The sequence below is a fragment of the Bombina bombina genome, chromosome 2 (genome assembly GCF_027579735.1).
Source record: "Bombina bombina isolate aBomBom1 chromosome 2, aBomBom1.pri, whole genome shotgun sequence".
Lineage (NCBI taxonomy): Eukaryota > Metazoa > Chordata > Amphibia > Anura > Bombinatoridae > Bombina > Bombina bombina.
The window spans coordinates 1,239,213,360-1,239,237,625 of NC_069500.1; the positions used below are offsets into that span (position 1 = coordinate 1,239,213,360).

Genomic DNA, 24,266 nt, shown 5'->3' on the forward strand with positions numbered 1-24,266 from the left:
TTTATTCCCAGCAATGACTTATGTCCTAAGTACCCCAGTAAAATGTATTTCCCCCCTGTGGATCTAACTTTGGCTTACCACCATTGTACTAATAGCACATGTATAATTTTATGTCCCTCCTATAGAACAGTTTAGTTAATGTCTCTTCAGTAGCCAGATAGTCACACCTGCATCCTGAAATTATTATGGAAATAAAATACAAAGATCTCGCACTTACAGCGAGGAGGAATTGTACATATCAAAGTGATATTTTTAGAGCATTTTTTATGCATTTTGTATTTCATTTACTTATAATTACTATACACACCACACAGCAAGACAAATAGGAATTATTTCTCTTTTCCAAGTTTAATTATTATGTTTCATGATGTAATTGATGTCAGCAGAGTGATTTTATACTGGCACCTACATAGAAGTTAGAATAAGTCAACATACACTATCATAAACTGGAACATTACTGGTGCACAATGAACAAAAATAATGAAGAAGACTCCAGAAGTATTTTATATTATGTTCATTTATATTTGGACAGCTTTAATTCTAGTCAGAATTTTAGGAAATATTTATGTATGAAACCATGTGAGATTTCTTCAGGTAACAGAAATGAAATAAGGGGATCTGACAATATATCAGGCATATATTCTTATTTACATACTGTTAAGCCTTGAGGATGCAAAATGGAGTTTTTTAACTGATCCATTAGGCCTGGCATGGAGTGACAGTGGCAATATGTTTTATCCAGCAGACCTGTAGATATGATCCCTATTTCTTTAATTTTATACAGCATTTAAAACCATACATCATTTTAGGAACATATTTTGGTAACATGCAAGTCATTGTACACTAGACCTCCCTTGTGCTTGGTACAACACACAGCACATTGGCAGCACTGTGACTCATAGTCGTGATGACAAACTTTCCCAGCTGACTCAACCAGAAAGATCCAAAAGTTCAAGAAGTAGCAGCACCACTTGGTTCAATATTCAACAATGTTTATTGGGACATCATATAAACATTTAGCACAACATTTCAGTCCAACTGACCTTAATCATATTTAAGGTCAGTTGGACCAAAACGTTGTGCTAAATGTTTATATTATGTCCCAATAAACATTGTTGAATATTGAACCAAGTGGTGCTGCTACTTCTTGAACTTTTGGATCTGATCTGAGGGGTATATGCAGGACCTCTGTAGCGTGCACCTAGTTAAAGTAAGTGCTAGGCATTCCTTTTACTTTTCAAACAGAAATATCCCATTGATTGATGAAGATGGAGATTATCAAGTACCATACTTATATATTATATTCAAACCCTCATATTTTGTGTTTTAGACTTTATATTTTTCTGTTTTAAAAGTAAAAACTATACTGATCACTAAAGGGAAAGTATATATTCTGAGATAGTAATATATTTATGTCTATATAAACAAAAAAATTGCAATATACTTTCATTATTTTTTCTGTAATTTAATTCTAAAAATGATGGGTTTCTAATTCTGAGAACTGAAAATGCACCCTGCAGACATAATCAGCCCAACACTACTATACATCTCAGCAGAGATGATAAATAACAAACTGCAAAACACTGGAACTTTTGCTAACAAAATGACAGTCGCTAGTTGTGTCTACCCAGTAACAACAGATTGGCTCCACAAATAAGACAAGACGTGGGTGGAGTTTGGCAACAAAAAAACATTTGCCGCAAACAAGGTGTTAAAGCCTTCTTAAAGATTTCACACTCCCCTAGTATGTTAGTTTATTGTAAGAGTAAAGAACAATCTTGTAATTAGATGGTGTTTACTGTTCCTTTAAAGGTTAAACACCTTAAGATCATATAAAAATACATTTATTTTCCCCCTTTCCCTGTAATTTAATTCTGAAAATTGTGAATTTTCAAATTCTTGTTAAAAGTGCAGACTTAAAGGGACATGAAACCCCAATTTTTTCTTTCATGATTCAGATAGAGAATACAATTTGAAACAACTTTCCAATTTACTTCTATTACTTAATTTGCTTCCTTCTCTTGTTATCCTTTGCTGTAAGGTTTATCTAGGCAAGCTCAAGGGCAGCAGAGAACCTAGGTTCTAGCTGTTGATTGGTGACTGTATATATATATATATATATATTGATTGTGATTGGCTCCCCCGTGTGTTCAGTTAGAAACCATTAGTGCATTGCTGCTCCTTCAACAAATGATACCAAGATTAGATAATAGAAGTAAATAAGAAAGTTGTTTAAAATTGTATTCTCTATCTGAATCATTAAATATATTTTTTGGGCTTCATGTCCCTTTAACACTGCTATATTCCACACAATGATTGGTTGCACTACCCAGTGCCCTATTTATAACTGTCCATAATTGACTTCAGCAGAGAAAGAAACCTAAGTTACAACATGGCAGCACTCATTGCTTTATGGGCACTACAATTTATATATAAACAATATATAAAGAACTAATGTTTTTGTTTTTTTTAAAGTGTATATTGTTATATTTTTTGGAAGAGATCATTTATATCTGGTATTTATTTATTGTTGGTGTTCCTTTAAATAACCCAAATATATAAGGAACCTTATGTGGCACATCTTGGTCTATTCTCTGCTTGCCTTGTGCTTGCTAACTAACAATCAGCTAGATTACGAGTTTTCAGCGGTATAGGGAAATTAACGACCACAATAGCGGCGTTATTTAACCTCCCTATAGCGCTGCTATTACAGTTTTACAAAAAGCAGGCTTGTGCAAGCGATATGGTGGCGTTGAGCTCCATACCGCACCGAAATACAATGCACGATTTCCCCATAGACATCAATGGGGAGAGCTGGCAAAAAAGAAGTATAACACCGGCGATCGCGGAAACAAAAGCTCCGTAATGCAGCCCCATTGATGTCTATGGGGAACGAAAAAGTTACGTTTAAACCTAATACCCACATCTAAACATAAAAACCCACGTCTAAACACCACTAATCTGCTGCCCCCAACATCGCCGCAACCTACATAATGTTATTAACCCCTAATCTGCCGCCCTTAACATCGCCGCCACCTAAATAAAACTATTAACCCCTAATCTGCCGCTCCCGATATCGCCGCCACCTACATTACAGTTATTAACCCCTAATCTGCGCCCCCAATGTCGCCGCCACTATACTAAAGTTATTAATCCCTAAACCTCTGGCCTCCAACATTACTAACACTAAATAAATATATTAACCCCTAACGTAACCCTAACACCACCTAACTTAAATATAATTAAAATAAAGCTAAATAAACCTTATAATTATTAACTAAATACCTATTTAAAACTAAATACATACTTACATGTAAAATAAAACCTAAGCTAGCTACAATATAACTAACAGGTACGTTTGTATTTATTTTAACTAGGTAGACTAGTTAGTAAATAGTTATTAATTATTTAATAACTACCTAGTTAAAATAAATACAAAGTTACCTGTAAAATAAAACCTAACCTGTCTTACACTAAAAACTAATATTGCAATAAAATAAAATAAATTAAATTATTAAAATACAATTATCTAAATAACAAAACAAAAAAAACACTAAATTACAAAAAATAAAAAACGAAATTATCAAAAATAAAAACGAATTACTCCTAATCTAATAGCCCTATCAAAATAAAAAGCCCCCCCAAAATGCCGCCCGGATGAAGACTTCTTGCCGCCTGGATGATGACTTTGCCGACTGGATGAGGATGGATGTCCGGACTAACTGTAAGTAGATCGTCAGGGGTTAGTGTTAGGTTTTTTTAAGGGTTTTTTAGGTGGGTTTTTTTTTAGCTTAGGGTTTGGGCAATGTAAAAGAGCTAAATGCCCATCCAAATGAACTTTTCAGGGCAATGGTTAGCTTACATTGAGTTCCAATAGTACTTCCGGGCTGCACAGGGTAGAGGGTCAAATCGAAAAGCATTTGACCCTCTACCCTGTGCAGCCCGGAAATACTATTGGAACTCACTGTTTGCAGAGTGCGCCGGAAACAGAGGTGCGTCTATCTGGGCTCCAGGAACATCGGTCGGATGGAAATGACTAGTGCCTACGCTGAAGATCACGCTGCCTGAATAGCACAGACCCCAGGAGTTGGTAAGCGCCACGTTCGTTGTTTCCTTGCAATGGTTAGCTTAGGTTTATTTAGATAGGTTTTTATTTGGGGCGGTTGGGTGGTGGGTTTTACTGTTGGGGGGTGTTTGTATTTTTGTTTACAGGTAAAAGAGCTGATTTCTTTGGGGCAATGCCCCACAAAAGGCCCTTTTAAGTGCCATTGGCAGTTTAGTCTAGGCTAGGGTCTTTTTATTTTGGGGGGGGGGGGGCTTTTTATTTTGATAGGGCTATTAGATTAGGAGTAATTCATTTTTATTTTTGATAATTTCGTTTTTTATTTTTTGTAATTTAGAAAAGTGTATTTTTATAATTTAATTAATTTTATTTTATTGTAATATTAGTTTTTAGTGTAAGGCAGGTTAGGTTTTATTTGACATGTAAGTTTGTATTTATTTTAACTAGGTAGTTAGTAAATAGTTAATAACTATTTACTAACTAGTCTACCTAGTTAAAATAAATACAAACATACCTGTGAAATAAAAATAAAACCTAAGATAGCTACAATATAACTATTAGTTATATTGTAGCTAGCTTACGTTTTATTTTACAGGTAAGTAAGTATTTAGTTTTAAATAGGAATTATTTAGGTAATAATTGTAAGGTTTATTTAGATTTATTTTAATTATATTTAAGTTAGGGGGTGTTAGGGTTAGACTTAGGCTTAGGGTTACGTTAGGGTTAGGTTTAGAGGTTAATATATTTATGTAGAGTTAGTGATGTGGGAGGTTAGAGGTTTAGGGGTTAATAATTTATTTAAGTATATTCCGTTGTGGGGTGCTTGCGGTTTAGGGGTTAATAGGTTTATTATAGCGGCGGTGTGGGCGGACGGAAGATTAGGGGTTAATAATCTTTAAATAGTGTTTGTGATGTGGGAGGGTGGCGGTTTAGGGATTAATAGGTTTATTATAGTGGAGACGATGGGGAGTGGCGGAATAGGGGTTAATAATTTTTTTTGTGGCGCCGATGTCCGGAGCGGCAGATAAGGGGTTAATAATTCTATTTTAGTGTTTGCGATGCGGGAGGGCCTTGGTTTAGGGGTTAATAGGTAGTTTATGGGTGTTTAGTGTACTTTGTAGCAGTTTAGTTATGAGTTTTATGTTACAGATTTGTAAACTACTGACTTTAGATGGCAGTACGGATCTTGTGGTTATAGGGTGTACCACTCACTTTTTGGCCTCCCAGGCAAACTAATACCGGCTCTATGGGGGTCCCATTGAAAAAGGACTTTTTTAAAAGTGTGGTACTGATGTTGCGTGACGGCCAAAAAGGTGACAAAACTTGTAATAGCGGCGTTAGGAAAAAAGCAGCGTTATGAACCATAACGCTGCTTTTTCACTCATAAAAAAACCCTCGGAATCTAGCTGTAAGGAAATGTCTATTTAAAATTACACGTCTAGCACACAACATAGACATTAGAGAGTTGCATATAAACAGCCTATATAAAGTAGTAAATTGTAAATTTGTTGAATGCAAGAACAAGGTCACAAACTGGAAATAAATCATATACACCTAGATTACGAGTTTTGAGCGCTATAGGTAAAGTAAAGAACGCAACAAAAGTTGCGGTATTTAACCGCCTATAGCGCTGTCATTACAAGTTTAAAAAAACCTGGCTTGCGCGGGCGATATGGAGATTTTGAGCTCCATACCGCACCAAAAACAAGCAGTGTTTTGACGTGCTGGTGCACACTTTCCCCATAGACATCAATGGGGAGAGCCGGCAAAAAAAAAGTCTAACACCTGCGATCGCGGAAACAAAAGCTCCGTAACGCAGCTACATTGATGTCTATGGGGAAAAAGAAAATACAGTTTAAACCAAACACCCTAACATAAACCCCGAGTCTAAACACCCCTAATCTGCTGCTCCTGACATTTCTGACACCTGCCTACAGTTATTAACCCCTAATCTGCCGCTCCCGATATCACCACCACCTAAATACAATTATTAACCCCTAATGTGCCGCTCCCGATATCGTCGCCACTATACTAAAGTTATTAACCCCTATTTTCCGCACCCCAACATCGCCGCAACTATATTAAAGTTATTAACCCCTATTCCGCCGCTCCCCAACATCGCTGCACATAATTAAAGTTATTAACCCCTAAACCTCTGGCCTCCCGCATCACTACCACTAAATAAACCTATTAATCCCTAAACCGCCAGCCCCCCACATCGCAAAAACCTAAATGAAACTATATTAACCCCTAAACCTAACCCTAACGTAACCCTAATCCTAACCCTAAACCTAACCCTAACACCTCCCCTAGCTTTAACATATTGAAATTAGATCTAAATTAAATTTACAATTATTAACTAAATAATTTCTATTTAAAACTAAATACTTACCTGTGAAATAAAACCTAAGGTAGCTACAATATAACTAATAGTTACATTGTAGCTAGCTTAGGTTTTAATTTTATTTCACAGGTAAGTTTGTATTTATTTTAACTAGGTAGACTAGTTAGTTAATAGTTATTAACTATTTACTAACTACCTAGCTAAAATAAATGGAAACTTACCTGTGAAATAAAACCTAACCTGCCTTACACTAACACCTACTATTGCAAAAAATAAAAAAACTACCATTACAAAAAAAACGAATTTATCCAAAAAAATTAAGATTATTCCTATTCTAATACCCTTTAAAAAAAAAAACCCACCCCAAAATAAAAAAGCCTAATCTAGAATAAACTACCAAGGGACGGGCCCTTTTGGGGGCCCCCTAAAAGGGCCTGTTGTAGCGCATTTCCCTGAGTTAAACAGCTCTTTTGCTCCAAAAAAAAATACAAACACCCCCTAACACTATCCAAACCCCACCCCCCAAACTACCAAGGGCAATTAAAAGGGCCTTTTGGGGGGCCCTTAAAAGGGCCTTTTGTAGGGCATTGCCCTAAGTTTAACATCTCTTTTGCTAAATAAAAAAATAACCCCTAAAAATATATATTGCACAAATTATAAAAAAAATAAAATGATTCCTATTCTAATACCCATAAAAAAAATCCCACCCCAAAATAAAAAAACATAATCTACAATAAACTACCAATGGTCTTTAAAAGGGCCTTTTGTAGGGCATTGCCCTAAAGTAATCAGCTCTGTTTATGAAATAAAAATACAAATACCCACTAACATTACAAACCCCCACCCCCTTCCAAACCCACAAAATAAAAATAAAAACTATCTAAAAAACCTAAGCTACCCATTTCCCTGAAAAGGGCATTTGTATGGGCATTGCCCTTAAAAGGGCATTTAGCTCTTTTACTTCCCAGACCCTAAACTAAAAAAAAAAACCCACCCAAAAAACCCTTAAAAAAGCCTAACACTAACCCGCTGACAATCCACTTACAGTTTTTGAAGTCCCTCTTGAAAGATCTTCATCCCGGAGTTGAAGTCCTGATCCAAGCAGCGAGAAGTCTTCATCCAGGCGGCCTCTTCAATCTTCATCCCGGAGGCGAAGTCCTGATCCAAGTGGCGAGAAGTCTTCATCCAGGCGGGATCAAGATAGAAGATGCCGCCTGGATGAAGATTGAAGAGGCCACCTGGATGAAGACTTTTCGCCGCTTGGATCAGGACTTCGCCGCCGGGATGAAGATTGAAGAGGCCGCCTGGATGAAGACTTCTCGCCGCCTGGATCAGGACTTCAACTCCGGGATGAAGATCCTTGAAGTGGGATTTCAAAAACTGTAAGTGGATCGTCAGGGGGTTAGTGTTAGGCTTTTTTAAGAGTTTTTTGGGTGTTTTTTTGTTTGTTTTTTAGTTTAGGGTCTGGGCAGTAAAAGAGCTAAATGCCCTTTTAAGGGCAATGCCCATACAAATACTCTTTTCAGGGTAATGGGTAGCTTAGGTTTTGTTTAGAATTAGGTTTTTTATTTTGGGGGGTTGGTTGGGTAATGGGTTTTACTGTTGGGGGGCCTTTGTGTTTTTTTACAGGTAAAAGAGCTGATATCTTTGGGGCAATGCCCCACAAAAGGCCCTTTTAAGGGCCATTGGTAGCTTATTTTAGGCTGTTTTTTTTTTTTTTTGAGTGGGCTTTTTTATTTTGATAGGACTATTAGATTAGGTGTAATTCTTTTTTATTTTGGATAATTTTGTTTGTTATTTTCCGTAATTTAGTGTTTGTTATTATTTTTTTGTTTTTGTATTTAGATACTTTGTAATTTTTAGAGTAGTGTTAGGATTTTTTTAATGTGTAGTTTAGTTTAATTTAATTGGTAGTTAGTTTAATTTTAGTTTAATTATTATATTAGTTTAACTGGTAGTTTAAACTTAGTTTTTTTAATTTGACATGTAACTTTTAATTTAATTTAAGATAGGGAAATTGTAATTTTAATATAAAGTTAGGGGGTTGTTAGGTTTAGGGGTAAATAGTTTAATTTAGTTTATTTTGATGTGGGGGGCTTTTGGTTTAGGGGTTAATAGTTTAGTATATTTCGTTGTGGGGGGTTTGCGGTTTAGGGGTTAATAGGTTTAGTAAAGTTGCGGCGGTGCAGGACTTAATAACTTTAGTATAGTGGGGGCGATGTGGGCGGACAGCAGATTAGGGGTTAATAATATTTAAATAGTGTTTGTGATGCGGGACGGCGGCGGTTTAGGGATTAATAACTTTAGTATAGTGGTGGGGATGTCAGGGAGCATCAGAATAAGGGTTAATATTTTTTTAAAGTGGCGGCAATATCGGGAGCGGCAGATTAGGGGTTAAGAAATTTAATATGGTGTTTGCGATGTGGGAGGGCCTCGGTTTAGGAGTTAATAGGTAGTTTATGGGTGTTAGTGTACTTTTAACACTTTAGTTATGAGTTTTATGTTAGTTTTGTAGCATAAAACTCTATTTGTAAAGAAAAAAAAAACATGGTAATCCTGGTTAGTTAATTAGTTTAACCAACCAGGCTTGATAATTTTAAGGCTTATTTTCAAAAATCACCCTGCTTATTCTTATTAGTCAAAGTCCAAGGAAGCTACATATATAGTGTTACAATATGCTTGTCTCAAATGGAGAAGGACCCATAATACTGAGGGTAAAGAGTGAGAAGCACCAGCCTGAATCCTGAAGTCAAGGTCCAGATTGAAAATAGTGGAGTAAATCTGGCAACAGTATAAGTTGTTGGAGGCAGAAATTGATCAGTTCAGAAGCTAAAGCAAAAGGCAGGCTAAGTTTAAAAATAAAGCAGTAGTTCTCAACATCATCAGGATACTAGATGGGCCTTTAAATAAACCTGAAACAGGAAAAAGAGAATGTAACTATCTGATAATTGAGCTGCTAATGTCAGGCTTGGGGATCTATGAGGTTCCTTGTAAAATTTATAAAGAAGAAAATTCTACTGGGTCATCCCTTGTTTGTCATCACACAAAAAAGTCACAAACATTACAAAACAAACAAATATTAAAAAACATCCTCTAAGAAATTTGCAAAAAAACAAACAATTTGAAAGAGAAAGAAAAAATGAGACAACGTCATAAGTTTTGTTATAGTAAGACACAATCGCATCTTTTTTTTTTGTTAACTTCAGAAGACCCAGTAATGGCCACGTTTAACACCTTGCTTGTGTCTATGAGATTGCAGAAAACATTTCTAAACAGGGAGACAACTGAAAATGAACAAAACAGACATGACAATCTTTACCAATTACACGTATTTCAAGAACCCATTTTGCAAACATGTTTTGAAAGTGTACTTTGTACTTATTCATTTTCTGCTTTAATAGCGGCCCTTGTTTGCTTGCAAAATATTTGTATGTTAATAGCAGAAACGCCCAGTGGTGATTGACTGGAAAAGATAAAAGTGAGCATCAATTAATTTTCAACATGTTCTCACCTGAACAATGAGGCTTCTCAGCAACATAATGAGTATCTACTGTCATGTAGTTACACCATATGGTGAATAGCGCCTTCCTGTTTGGTGGCCATCTTGCAAGTATGGATGCTGTCTTGATACCATCTTGTGAGTGTCTAGTTTTGTTTGGCAGCATGTAAATCATGGAGAATCTGAAACAAACAATCACTCAGAACTACAGTTTCCTGGTTAGGATAGTAAAGAGACAGGAACCATTTATAGTTAATTTTCTGCAACATAGATTAGGTTAAATAAAAGTTACACGTTTATGTCCCAAACTAAGACATCTTCAGAACAGTATTGGTAAATTCCATTACGTGAAAAACTAAAGATGACTAATAATATTAAGTATATATTTATGTAATTGCATCACAAGAATTGTATTTTATGAAGCACAGTGCACATTTTAGAAATATGCTGGTAGCAGATATTGTTGATATCCAACATGTTCAGTAGCATCAACCTGGAACCACTACATTAACCCTTTAATGACCACAGCACTTTTCCATTTTCTGACCGTTTGGGACCAAGGCTATTTTTAAATTTTTGCTGTGTTTGTGTTTAGCTGTAATTTTCCTCTTACTCATTTACTGTACCCACACATATTATATACCGTTTTTCTCGCCATTAAATGGACTTTCTAAAGATACCATTATTTTCATCATATCTTATAATTTACTATAACATGTTTTATAAAATATGAGGAAAAAAATGGAAAAAAACACACTTTTTCTAACTTTGACCCCAAAAAATCTGTTACATATCTACTACCACCAAAAAACACCCATGCTAAAAAGTTTCTTAATTTTGTCCTGAGTGTAGAAATACCCAATGTTTACATCTTCTTTGCTTTTTTTGTAAGTTATAGGGCCATAAATACAAGTAGCACTTTGCTATTTCCAAACCATTTTTGTTTTTCAAAACTAGCGTTAGTTACATTAGAACACTAATATCTTTCAGGAATTTCTGAATATCCATTGACATGTAAATATTTTTTTTTTAGAAGACATCCCAAAGTATTGATCTAGGCCCATTTTGGTATATTTTATGCCACCATTTCACCGCCAAATGCGATCAAATACAAAAAATCGTTCACTTTTTCACAAATTTTTTCACACACTTTAGGTTTCTCACTGAAATTATTTACAAACAGCTTGTGCAATTATGGCATAAATGGTTGTAAATTCTTCTCTGGGATCCCCTTTGTTCAGAAATAGCAGACATATATGGCTTTGGCGTTGCTTTTTGTTAATTAGAATGCCACTAAATGCCCCTGCGCACCACACGTGTATTATGCCCAGCAGTGAAGGGGTTAATTAGGGAGCATGTAGGGAGCTTTTTGGGGTAATTTTATCTTTAGTGTAGTGTAGTAGACAACCCCAAGTATTGATATAGGCCCATTTTGGTATATTTCATGCCACCATTTCACCGTAAATGCGATCAAATAAAAAAAAAAACGTTACATTTTTCACAATTTTAGGTTTCTCACTGAAATCATTTACAAACAGCTTGTGCAATTATGGCACAAATGGTTGTAAATGCTTCTCTGGGATCCCCTTTGTTCAGAAATAGCAGACATATATGGCTTTGGTGTTGCTTTTTGGTAATTAGAAGGCCACTAAATGCCGCTGCACATCACAAGCGTATTATGGCTAGCAGTGAAGGGGTTAATTATGTAGCTTGTAGGGAGCTTGCAGGGTTAATTTTAGCTTTAGTGTAGAGCGCAGCCTCCCACTTGAAACATCAGACCCCCTGATCCCTCCCAAACAGCTCTCTTCCCTCCCCCACCCCACAAGTGTCCCCGCCATCTTAAGTACTGGCAGAAACTCTGCCAGTACTAAAATAAAAGCTATATTTGTTTTTTTTTTAGGTTTTTTTATAGCATATTTATATATGCTGCTTTGTAGGATCCCCCTTAGCCCCCAACCTCACTGATCTCCCACCAAACAGCTCTCTAACCCTCCCCCTCTGCCTTAGCGGGCGCCATCTTGGGTACTGGCAGCTGTCTGCCAGTACCCAGTTTAGTAAAAAAAGTCATCTTTTTTTTTTTTTTTTAAAATGCCCTTTTCTGTAGTGTAGCTTCCCCCACCAACCTCCCACCACTTGCAGTTTACTTAGATAATTTACAATATTATTTTTTTTAATATTTATTATAGTTATTTTCAGATTTTTTTTTCTGTAGTGTAGCGGTTCCCTCCCGTTCCCGCCCCGTGCACGCGCCCGCCCGTCGCCCCCCGTGCATGCGCGGGCTCCCATGCGCGCCCCCGTCAGTCCTGCCCCCGATCCCACCCCCCTGCACATTATACGGCGCATCGATGGCCGCCCACCCGCCTCCCAAGTCTGCTCCCACCAACGATACCGGCCATCGATGTCCGGTGCAGAGAGGGCCACAGAGTGGCTCTCTCTGCATCGGATGGCCATTTAAGGTTATTGCAGGATGCCTCCATATCGAGGCATCACTGCAATAACCGGAAAGCAGCTGGAAGCGAGCAGGATCGCTTCCAGCTGGTTTCCACACTGAGGACGTGCAGGGTACGTCCTCAGGCGTTAACTGCCTTTTTTTTGAGGACGTACCCTGCACGTCCTCGGTCGTTAAGGGGTTAAAGACTTTAATTTCATTGTTTGCACATAACTTGAAAAGAACATGCATAGGTAAGAATAACTAACTTTAAACATGATCAAAAATGTCTTCACTATATTTGTTTATTTGAACTCTTTTTAACTTATCTAAGGATGAGATGGTAATGAGTACAGTTACTTTCCTTAGCTGCTAATGGGCCTGTATCTTGTCTTATACATGAGAAAAAACAAAGTTCTATAACAGTGTTTTTTAGTTTTTATCTGTATGCTCTTTTATTGAAACATTCCTTTCTGAGATGATTTTTTATTATCGATAGCTTGAAGTGCCTTGCTGAATCTCTAATTGTTCTGTGTTTTGCAGTTCCTTGCCAGACAGTACTAGATTATTTGAAGACTGTTCTTCTTCATCACAATCAGCTTGTGATACCGCAGCCTGTGGACCAGCCAGCAGAGGTAATGTGAAGTATTAACTCAAATTAGTTAAGGCATCACGCTGTCACTCGTTTGCCTTGACATTAACCTGAAGAAAATATAATATATTGTTATATTGTATTTAATTACTGTACCCAAAATTGATATGATTTAAATTGAATTGATTAAAATCATGATTTAAATTTCAATTTAAATCACTATTCATTAAGACTCGATTTAAATAATGGTTTCTTTCATAAATACTCAATCTTGCTGTTTGATATACTGTTAATATTTACAACTAGATAAAGGGGCTGATTTATGAAGGCCCGTATTCAGCCAACAGGAGTTAAGAAGCAGCGGTCTTAAAACCTCTGCTCCTTAACTCTTCCGCTACCTCTGAGGCCGCGGACATCAATCCGCCCGATCGCATACGATCGGGTTGATTGACACCCCTGCTAGGGGCTGATTGGATATGAATCTGCAGGGGGTGGCATTGCACAAGCAGTTCACTAGAGCTGCTTGTGCAATGTTAAATGCTGACAGCTTATGCTGTCGGCATTCAGTGATGTCTGGCGGACATGATACGCTACAGCATATCATGTCCGCCAGACATTGATAAATTGTCCCCATTGGCTTAATTTTTAGAATAACTTTTTAGATTAGTTTTGCAGTTATGTAAGAAAATTAAGAATTTGGTTGTATACCATTAGTTATACATAGAACATTATAGAATTATTGTGAGGTGAACCATCTACAGTTTAATAGGTTTATCTTTCTTATTTGGACAACTTTTCTTCTGTACTTTATTGGTAGGAGAAAAATAATCATTTCCTTAATAATAACAATTGAAATAGTTTCATGCAACTAAAACAACAATATTCTACCTTTCAACTGCTTGCAACTCCTTGTTCACACATAGATCCTTGTGCAGATCTATTCCACTTCAAACAATGTTCTATTCATTAAACTTCTTGAAATTTAGTAGGACCATTAAATACAATGCGGCAACTCCAAAAAGGCAAATTCAGCTTGCACATGCTTGCTCGTTCACATATGCAAGCAGCATGCAAGAGACTCTATAAAAGGGAACAGCTCAGCTCTTATGGTAGTGAAGCTGATGCTGTTCCCAGTGCTGTACGGTTTGATGAGCGTTTAGAGTGAAGCTAAAGCTGCCACTAAATTCCTCACCACAGCCCCCACCGACCGCTGCTACCAATTGGATAATTTAAACGGTTTGACAAGGGTCCGTTGTATTATAAGTTTGGTACGTTGTGTAACTGTGCAGTAATGTTTATGTTGGTCAGCAGTAAAAATTGGGATATGGTTGTTCTCCATTCGTGTGTGTAATTATTGAGCCAAACGTGTGTACTAAGGCTTTTCTGACTTTATTTCGAAAAATACACCTAGTTACACCTGCAAGTATTTCACTAAATAGGTTGAATGAGGGAGAGATTTACTACATGAGTATTTGAGGCTATAATTGTTTGATAGATTTATTGAAATAGTATAATATTATATTTCATTGTATTTTTAAAAAAAAAGTGTTAAATGTAATTTGCACATATGTAACAAAATATAGCTACATATAACTCTCTGTAGATGTTTATAGGCAATTGCATGTAAATAATTTCAACTTTTTAAAATGCACAAGATCTGTCTGTTCAAGTAACAGACTTACATATTTTGACAATATATATATATATATATTTTACATTTATAAATTATTGTACATATTAACTACAATTACCTAAAATAACACGGTTTATCTGTCAGCTACAGTCACTCGTTCTCTAATGGCAGGTGTAGGTTTTATCCCAGCCGCGCATCTAAAACAGTCAGCGCTGTTTTCGCTTTTATGTGCACGGCTCTGATGCTTCAAGAGCTTTTCCGAGAACACTGTAATGTCACACATGACGTAACGGCCACTAACGGCGCATGCTCCACTGAAACAGCGCCTGCGCAACGCTATATTCATGTATTTAACAGTTCATTGGCCCCCACATGGAACAAGGGGACAAGGAAACAATTACAATAATAAAACTGTGATAGTTCAAAGCCCTTATTGTGGATTTCGGGACAACTAAGTGCAGGATGTTTAATACATTTCACACTACTTCATGATTGTAGAGCTGGACCGAGTTTAACAGTCCTTTAATTAAATTTTCCCTTCCCTGTATCATGTAACAGACATCAGCCAATCACAAAATGCGTATACATATATTCTGTGCACTTTTGCAGATGCTCAGTGCATATAAAACGATTGTACACATTTTGATAATAGAAGTAAATTAAAAAGTTTTTTTTTTAATTGTATGAAAGTTTAAATTTGAATTTAGTGTCCTGTTAAGAGGTAAGGGTTTGATTTTGTGTACAAAGATTTACAGAAAAAATATGTTTTTTCTCAACTCTAGGCCAGATTATTTGCACTCGATTGATATCGGGTTTTCGTGTTCGTTTGCATGCAAGTTAAATTGCACTCACATTATTGACAATAAACGTGATCGCTTGAGCGCAATTGAAGTTAATGCTCGTCAGTTTAGCACATCTTCAGAGCTTTGGTTAACCGTTTTGCAAAACAAAAAAGTGTCACAAAACACTTTAAAAATACATTACACAATACAGTTACAATTATAAGAACACTAATAAAAATTATTTAAAAATAATACTGCACAAAATATTTATAAGGTCTCAAAGATATGAGATCTCAGGTGTTAGAAAAAAAAAAGGCAGGCAAAGGGATTTAACATAGACATACATACATGTCTAAAGATGTGTATGTATGTATGTACGTATTTTTATATATATATATATATATATATATATATACATTTGTATTTATATGTGTATATATATTTACAGACATATAGAGGCCTAGTTATCAACGTGTCAACTTACCTGCCTTCGCCGGCCCAATACGCCGCCTAAGCTCGCCTACCATCGCTGCCGCGGACCTGAAAAATTTCGCCTAAGTTATCAATAAATCTGTCAAAAAGCCGTGCACCAAGTACGGGGCGACGAGCAGCGGACTGTGATAGTTATCACTCATCCGATCTCGCTGCTCTTCGGCTTTTTCACAGCTTTATTGCTAGCCTGTCACTAAGCACCCACACTATACTATACTATACTGTTCTACCCCCTATACCGGCACCCCCGGAGCCCCCCGCAACTAAATAAAGTTATTAACCCCTAATCCGCCGCTCCTAGACCCCTGCCGCAACTCTTATAAATGTATTAACCCCTAAACCGCCGCTCCCGGACACCGCCGCAACCTACATGATACCTATTAACCCCTATCCTGCCCCCCCTATACCTTCAACCTCTATAATAAAGTTATTAACCCCTATCCTGCTGATCCTGCACCTCGCCGCAACTAAATAAATAGTTTAACCCCGAAAACCGCCGCTCCCGGACCCCGCCGCAACCTATATTAAACTTATTAACCCCTAATCTGCCCCCCCTACACCGTCGCCACCTATAATACATTTATTAACCCCTATCCTGCCCCCCACTACACTGACGAATGAAGGCTCCTTTAAGGGACGTCATCCAAGATGGCGTCCCTTCAATTCCGATTGGCTGATAGGATTCTATCAGCCAATCGGAATTAAGGTAGGAAAAATCTGATTGGCTGATTGAATCAGCCAATCAGATTGAAGTTCAATCCGATTGGCTGATCCAATTAGATTGAGCTTGCATTCTATTGGCTGTTCCGATCAGCCAATAGAATCAGCCAATCAGATTTTTCCTAACTTAATTCCGATTGGCTGATAGAATCCTATCAGCCAATCGGAATTGAAGGGACGCCATCTTGGATGATGTCCCTTAAAGGAGCCTTCATTCGTCGGTAGTCCATCGGGAAAGAAGGATGTTCCGCGTCGGCGGGATGAAGATGGATCCTGAAGAAAGAAGATTGAAGACCCCGCTTGAAAGATGACATCGCCTGGATGGAAGACTTCTTCAGCGCCGCTTGGAAGATGACATCACCCGGATGGAAGACTTCAGCGCCGCCTGGAGGATCACTTCATCGGATGGAAGACTTCTTCAGCGCCCCTTGGAGGATCGCTTCTGCCGCTCCGGATCTCCTCTTCGGTTCCATCGGTGGGTCGGCTGGCTGAAGACAACTCAAGGTAGAATGATCTTCAGGGGGGTAGTGTTAGGTTTATTTAAGGGGGGTTTGGGTTAGATTAGGGGTATGTGGGTGGTGGGTTTTAATGTTGGGGGGGTTGTATTTTTCTTTTACAGGCAAAAGAGCAGTTTTCTTTGGGGCATGCCCCGCAAAAGGCCTTTTTAAGGGCTGGTAAGGTGAAAGAGCTTTGAACTTTTTTAATTTAGAATAGGGTAGGGATTTTTTTATTTTGGGGGTGCTTTGTTATTTTATTAGGGGGCTTAGATTAGGTGTAATTAGCTTAAAATTGTTGTAATATTTTTTAAATGTTTGTAACTTATTTTTTTTATTTTTTGTAACTTAGCTTTTTTTATTTTTTGTACTTTAGTTAGTTTATGTAATTGTATTTAATTGTAGTTATTTGTAGTTAATTTATTTAATTAATTTAATGATAGTGTAGTGTTAGTTTTAATTGTAACTTAGGTTAGGATTTATTTTACAGGTAATTTTGTATTTCTTTTAGCTAGGTAGTTATTAAATAGTTAATAACTATTTAATAACTATTCTAACTAGCTAAAATAAATACAAAGTTACCTGTAAAATAAATATAAATCCTAAAATAGCTACAATGTAATTATTAATTACATTGTAGCTATCTTAGGGTTTATTTTACAGGTGTAAGTATTTAGTTTTAAATAGGAATAATTTATTAAAGTATAGTGTAGTGTTAGGTGTAATTGTAACTTAGGTTAGTTTTTATTTTACAGGTAAATTTCTCTTTATTTTAGCTAGGTACGCTATTAAATAGTTAATAACTATTTAATAGCTATTGTACCTAGTTAAAATAAATTGAAAGTTACCTGTAAAAATAAAATAAACCCTAAGATGGCTACAATATAATTATTATTTATATTGTAGCTATATTAGGGTTTATTTTAAAGGTAAGTATTTAGTTTTAAATAGGATTAACTTAGTTATTAAGAGAAATATTATTTAGATTTATTTAATTAATATTTAAGTTAGGTGGGTTTTAGGGTTAGTGTTAGACTTAGGTTTAGGGGTTAATAATTTTATTACAGTGGCGGCGGTGTAGGGGGGCAGGATAGGGGTTAATAAATGTATTATAGGTGTAGGGGGGGCAGATTAGGGGTTAATAAGTTTAATATAGGTTGCGGCGGTTTAGGGGTTAAACTATTTAGTTGCGACGAGGTGCGGGATCAGCAGGATAGGGGTTAATAACTTTATTATAGAGGGCGGCGGTATAGGGGGGGCAGGATAGGGGTTAATAGGTATCATGTAGGTGGCGGCGGGGTCTGGGAGCGGCGGTTTAGGGGTTAATACATATATTATAGTTGCGGCGGGGTCAGGGAGCGGCGGTTTAGGGGTTAACATGTTTATTATAGTGGCGGTGGGCTCAGGGAGCGGCGGTTTAGGGGGTAATACATTTATTTAGTTGCGCCGGTGTAGGGGGGACAGATTAGGGGTGTTTAGACTCGGGGTACATGTTAGGGTGTTAGGTGCAGACATCTCCCATAGGAATCAATGGGATGTCGGGCAGCAGCGAACATGAACTTTCGCTATGGTCAGACTCCCATTGATTCCTATGGGATCCGCCACTTCTAGGGCGGAGGATTGAAAACCAGGTACGCTGGGCCGGAAAAGTGCTGAGCGTACCTACTAGGATCAGGTCCGCAAGACCTCGCTGAATGCGGAGAGCAATACGCTCTCCGTATTCAGCATCGCACCAGCAGCTCGCCACCAGCAGCTCGCCACCCCCTGAAGACTCACGGCCGCCAATAGGGGGGTGTCAATCAACCCGATCATACTCTATAGGGTTGAATTCCGGCAATTCCTGTCCGCCTCATCAGAGCAGGCGGACAGGGTTATGGAGCAGCGGTCTTTAGAAACACGAGCCCTCAAGCTCCATTCAGAGCTTGATAGATAGGCCCCATAGACTGCACTCACTGGATTTGTAAAAAAAAAAATAGATTATTTTGTTATATCATAGTGACTTTTCGGAATTCACAGACCTGGTTTGGTAGCGGGAGTGAGCTACATTCATCTCAATGGTGCAAAGCGCTTTTAAAATCCAAGACCCGCTCAGAAGATCCTGGAGCGGAGAACTTCTAAATCCAAGTTTGATATAAAATATCTCGCAATGCTTTTGTTTTTGCCACCTGCCACTATGTGCAGCATTATATAACATTATTTTATAAGTTTACTGTCCCTTTAATATAAAAGCACATGTATTTCCTGTATTATATTTGCTTTATTCTAAAGGGGCATTGTACTGTAATGTTTTCTTCCTGTTAATATGCTCCCAATTATTCATTTTACCTGCTTAAGTGTATTAACTTCACCACATACACTGAAAATGTCAATACTGCAGTTTTGGCTAAAGAAAAGCTGTGCAAACAAGAGGCATCAGCAGAAATCAACCTCTCAGTGGGAGGGGTGAGAGAGACCAGCCTGTTTGAAAGGGTGTTCCTGCATCTGTTTTAAATACAACAAACTTTTATCATTTAAAGGCCCGTCTTAAAAGGGAATAGTTATACAAGAATTGATGCAAACAGCACTGTTTTGCTTTATTAATTATTATCCTGTGGCAGCATATCAAATTATGCACATTTTGCTATATATATGCTCGTTTTGTTGTACATACACGCAAGAGCACAGTACAAGTGATTCTATGATAATCCAGAACCTATTTCCTACATATATTTTTAATTGACTTGCTTCAGTAAGTGCCCCATTAATCAAGCCATGTATGTAGCTTTGGAGTGCCTTCTACATGTGCAATGTTAAACGCTGGGGGCAGTGTACTGCTGCCCGCTGCCCGCCAAACCCGGGTGGACAGGTTCACTGAAGGTCGTCCATTATTGAATGGGGCCCTAAGTATCAGGTATAGATTATGGGGAGAAAATAACCCTAGTTTTACTTTCTACTTTATTTATGGAGGAGAGAAAAGATTTTGTGGAGTGCAGTTCAAAAACTCTCTTACTAATTAATATACTGTACAATTCATTGCAGCCCATTTTGGCAACAAGAGTGTAAAAGTGACAGGGTACTTTAAAATCAGGTTTCCCTTTAATATCTCTCCAATTACTTGTAATACCAGCTGCAGAGTATAAAATGTGTGGGAAATTGTTCCTGTTCCTGTTTATTTTTGTATATGAAAAAGCTTTTTTTTGTCTTTGGAACCACAACCCAATTAACTGGTCTGAACTTGCAGGGAGCGCAGACCTTAGTATTTTATTACTCTCTATATACTAACCCCCTTATACACAGAGTACAATACTTGCAATTGAAAATGGACATTTGAGTACCTGTCTCTCCCTTCACTACTAGGGGTAGATATCTCCTGTGGTCACTTGTTCACATAGTCTCTCTGTACCCATTACTAATACTGACATTCCTGGTATATGTGGAGGTTGAAGCATATACCTAGGTAGGATCAGGAGCAGCAATGTGCTACTGGGAGCTAGCTGCTGATTGGTGGCTGCACTTATATCCCTCCTGTGATTGGAGCACCTGATGTGTTTAGCTAGTTCCCAGTATTGCATTGCTGTCCTTCAACAGAGGATACCAAGAAAATAAAGCAATTTTAATAGAAGTAAATTGGAAAGCAGTTTAAAATTGTATGCTCTATCTGAAAGAAAATTTTTGGGTTTTATGATCCTTTAATAAACAAATTTCCATGTGGTCACAATATAAATTTCAATAGTGTTTAACACACATAAATGCTGCACTCTCATTTATACAGTATAAGGAAATAGTTTTCATGTAGATTCTAAAACATTAGATTTGTTTTTAGCATCCTCCTTCCATATAAAATTCCACAAATGCTGTTTTCTCCTATTTAGTAGTAATATTTATATTTTACTTGATTTGAACGTCTTGTAGACAGTTTGAACAGATGATTAATAGTTCAGTTTTAGATGGACTGATTTACGCTGGATATATTTGTGGATTTATATTATTATTAGAAGTGAGTTCTCATTTAAAATGCTTCTTTTCTTTTTTTTCATTTGTTTTGGTATAAACTATAATTAATGTAGCTGCACATCCTGCTGTCTTTCCTCCCTCCCGAGTTCTGGAACCTCTCAGCTGGCCTTTCATTAGGTCGCTCATTACCTACAAAACCATTCTACTTTGTGTCAAAGCTCATGTTTATATCTCTAGTCTCATGGCGTCTGATCGCCAAAAACCCAACAGCATGGAGACCATCTTGGGGGTGCGAGCATTATATTGTTCTGTAGGGGGTCTCTCCTTCATATCCAGAATAGCAAAATAAACCGCTCTCAAGCTGAAATTTGTCTTTCTAAAATTCTTTGAGGGACCTTACAGTGCTGACAAGACTTCTTAGACAATCTAGCGAGATTGGAGAACTTTTAGAGAGTTGGGCCCATGGTCTGAATGTTTCCTCGTAATACACATCATCCCTTACTGTCTGCTCAGTGGCTTAGTTACATAAACACTCACAGGGGTAAATTTATTAATGTGTGAGTGGACATGATACAATGTAGCGTATCATGTCCTCCGCACATTGATAAATGCCGACAGCATACGCTGTCGGCATTTATCATTACACCAGTTGTTCTTGTGAACTGCTGGTGCAATGCCGCCCTCTGCGGAGCTTGATAAATACGGAGCTTGATAAATTGACCCCAATATGTTACTGAGGGTTTTCATTATAAATGCCAGATCCAGGTTTATTACACATGACCTCACCTACGTTTTCCACAGTTTCATCAGTTCCTGACACTGCATTTATAGTTGTATGCAGTGCCCAATACATTCTGTTTTGTACATCAAAAACGTACAATAATTACAGAATCACGGTTTATGCAAATGTTTGTAATTGTAAAAAATTTGGTCTGTTTTAGTTATTGTTTGGGTTATTGTAATTTTGTGTAATAGAACAAGAGGAGCTGACCATGGGCGTTCTAGAGGTGCAGATGTGATTTCTTTTTTCTTTTCCAGCATGCAGAATTCATTAAAGGCTCCTATATTGCTTCTATCAAGTATCTTGTCTCATGGTTGTGTCTCGCTAGTTCAATGCTGACAAAGTTGTCTTGTTTTTTATTTGTATTTTATTTCTCTTTAACTGTTTTCATATTTTCTTTTGTGCATATGTAGAGTGGACTATTTTAGAAAGGGATTTTTTTTTCTCTTTAATTGTTTTTTTTTACTTTTCATCTTTATTGATTTCACGAGTAAGTAAGTTACAAGCTGTTTTATTTTCCTTTAAGTGAAATCAACGCCTTGGCTATATAACTACTATTGTATGTCTGGAAAGCTTCCATTCTCCTAATAAAATTGTAAGTTCAGGTAGAAAACCCTTTATCCAAACTGCTTGGAACCGCAAAAGGTTTGGATTTTGGAATAGTTTGGATTTTGGAATATTTGTATCTGTAAAATGGGTCAGTTTGGAGAGCGGATGGGACCAAGTTTAAACAATGATTTCTTATTTATATGTTATTATTATACAGCTAACCGGTAACCTAAATCTAGTTTTATATCATTTTTAATACTTTCTTATACATAGTATCCTCAGAAAGCTACAACCGTACTGTTATCGTAAAGGTAATATTTGTTGTTTTAAATAAATATTGACTACTATTTGCATTTTAGAACACAAAAAAAAAGAAAGACACAGGCAGAGAAGATTGTCACTTACAGGCGGGGAAAATATTAATTTTGATCATTTTATTTTTAAAAAAATATTAATTTAAAAGTTTAGATTTTAGAATAAGTTTGGATTTTGGAATTCTGGATTTGGGGTTTTGTTCCTGTATTTCATAGTGGGGGAATCAATATCCAATGTATTCCGTTTATCTTAAATTGCTCTCTTATCACTATTCAAAAATGTACATACGCATTTAAATTTGTGGACTTTTTTTTTAATGTTTTTTTTATGGTAAAACCTGTTCAGTGCAGCTTTATTTTGAGCTGATTTATATCTGTACTATGAAAAAACACAATTTTAAGTGGTAAAACTTACACTTGTGAAATAGCAGCTGAGATATCAGTTACAGATAAACTGGAGCTTATGACTTTGTTTTTAAGACTATATAAGGGCTGCTACACATTTTCATTTCTACTAGACATGTTTAGCTCTTTGTGCTGTTAAAAATAAAAAAATAAAAGTTTTTCTTTTGTTAATGTCATTTGTAAGAGAAGTTTGTCCTAGTAATTCCCTCTTGACCCCATTGTTTTATAAAGGCAAGAGCATTGTGGAACCGTGTAAAGTTACCAGCTCTCAAACTACTTTGATTCAAAAGGAGCCTGATAAATTTATTGAAGTTCAAATCAGCATAAGTTTGTCAAAGAACACTCTGCGCAATCCCCCCTAGACTCTAGATGCATTATGTGAAGGATATGAGGGTCAGGCGTCTTAGCAGTGGGGGGTTTTGTCTTAGTTTTTTTTTCAGAAGTAGTTGTTTAAATTTTGCTATAATGCATTAGAATTTATTTCAAATCATTTCCAGCTTGTTAAAGAAAGCACAATTATTTTATTCATAGGATTCGTATCAGAAATCATTTGAGGTGTCTTGGTTTTTTAACTAACTGACAGATATGTAGTAAATATTGTTGACGTTTTAGTTTTGAGGTAGAGGTGACCAGACGTCTGAAAGCTGCTAAAAAGAGATGACATAGGGGCCGATGCCGCCGATTTATTAAGCAGCGGATGCAGCTTATTGGGCATGAGCCTTCTGGCTCGTCAGAAACAGGATTTAAGAAGCAGCAGTCTCTGACAGCATTTAGCAATGCAGGGCGGACATGATTCGCTATAGCGAATCATGTCCGCCCGTGTTATGATAAATCTGCCCCAATTACTTAGTTAAGGGTTTGATAAATTTCAGATGCCTAGAAAGTAGCATCTGGCATTTAGTTATTTGATGTGCCACTGATGGCTGATGAAGAGTGCATGGAACATAGAGGGTTAAGCCCTCACTTTGGATGTTATGAAGAGTACAGTGATGCTGTACTATTTGTGCATGCCTCAGAAGTGAGGTATTGCAGAAATAGTGTGATGAAGGCCACCTCAGACTAGCATTTGTGGGTATAGGGTGTCCCTGTTATCACTGCCTATTGGATCATAATTGGGGTGCCTTCATAACATGAGATGCACTCTGTGAACAGTGTGTATCTCATGCTGTTACTGAAATGTCTCACTGTGAGGCTTTCCAGAAACAGTATATACTTAATAGTCAATCACTGTGACAAC

At 37.1% G+C, this 24,266-nt stretch overlaps 1 protein-coding gene across 1 annotated transcript in view; it reads left to right on the forward strand.

The window, feature by feature from the left end:
• Positions 1 to 24,266, forward strand: part of BEND4 (BEN domain containing 4) — a 260,752-nt gene that overhangs the window by 27,551 nt on the left and 208,935 nt on the right. Inside the window, exon 3 of the mRNA XM_053700873.1 lies at positions 12,878 to 12,969. Coding sequence (XP_053556848.1) covers positions 12,878 to 12,969 — 92 coding nt within the window. The remainder of the gene's footprint in view (positions 1 to 12,877; positions 12,970 to 24,266) is intronic.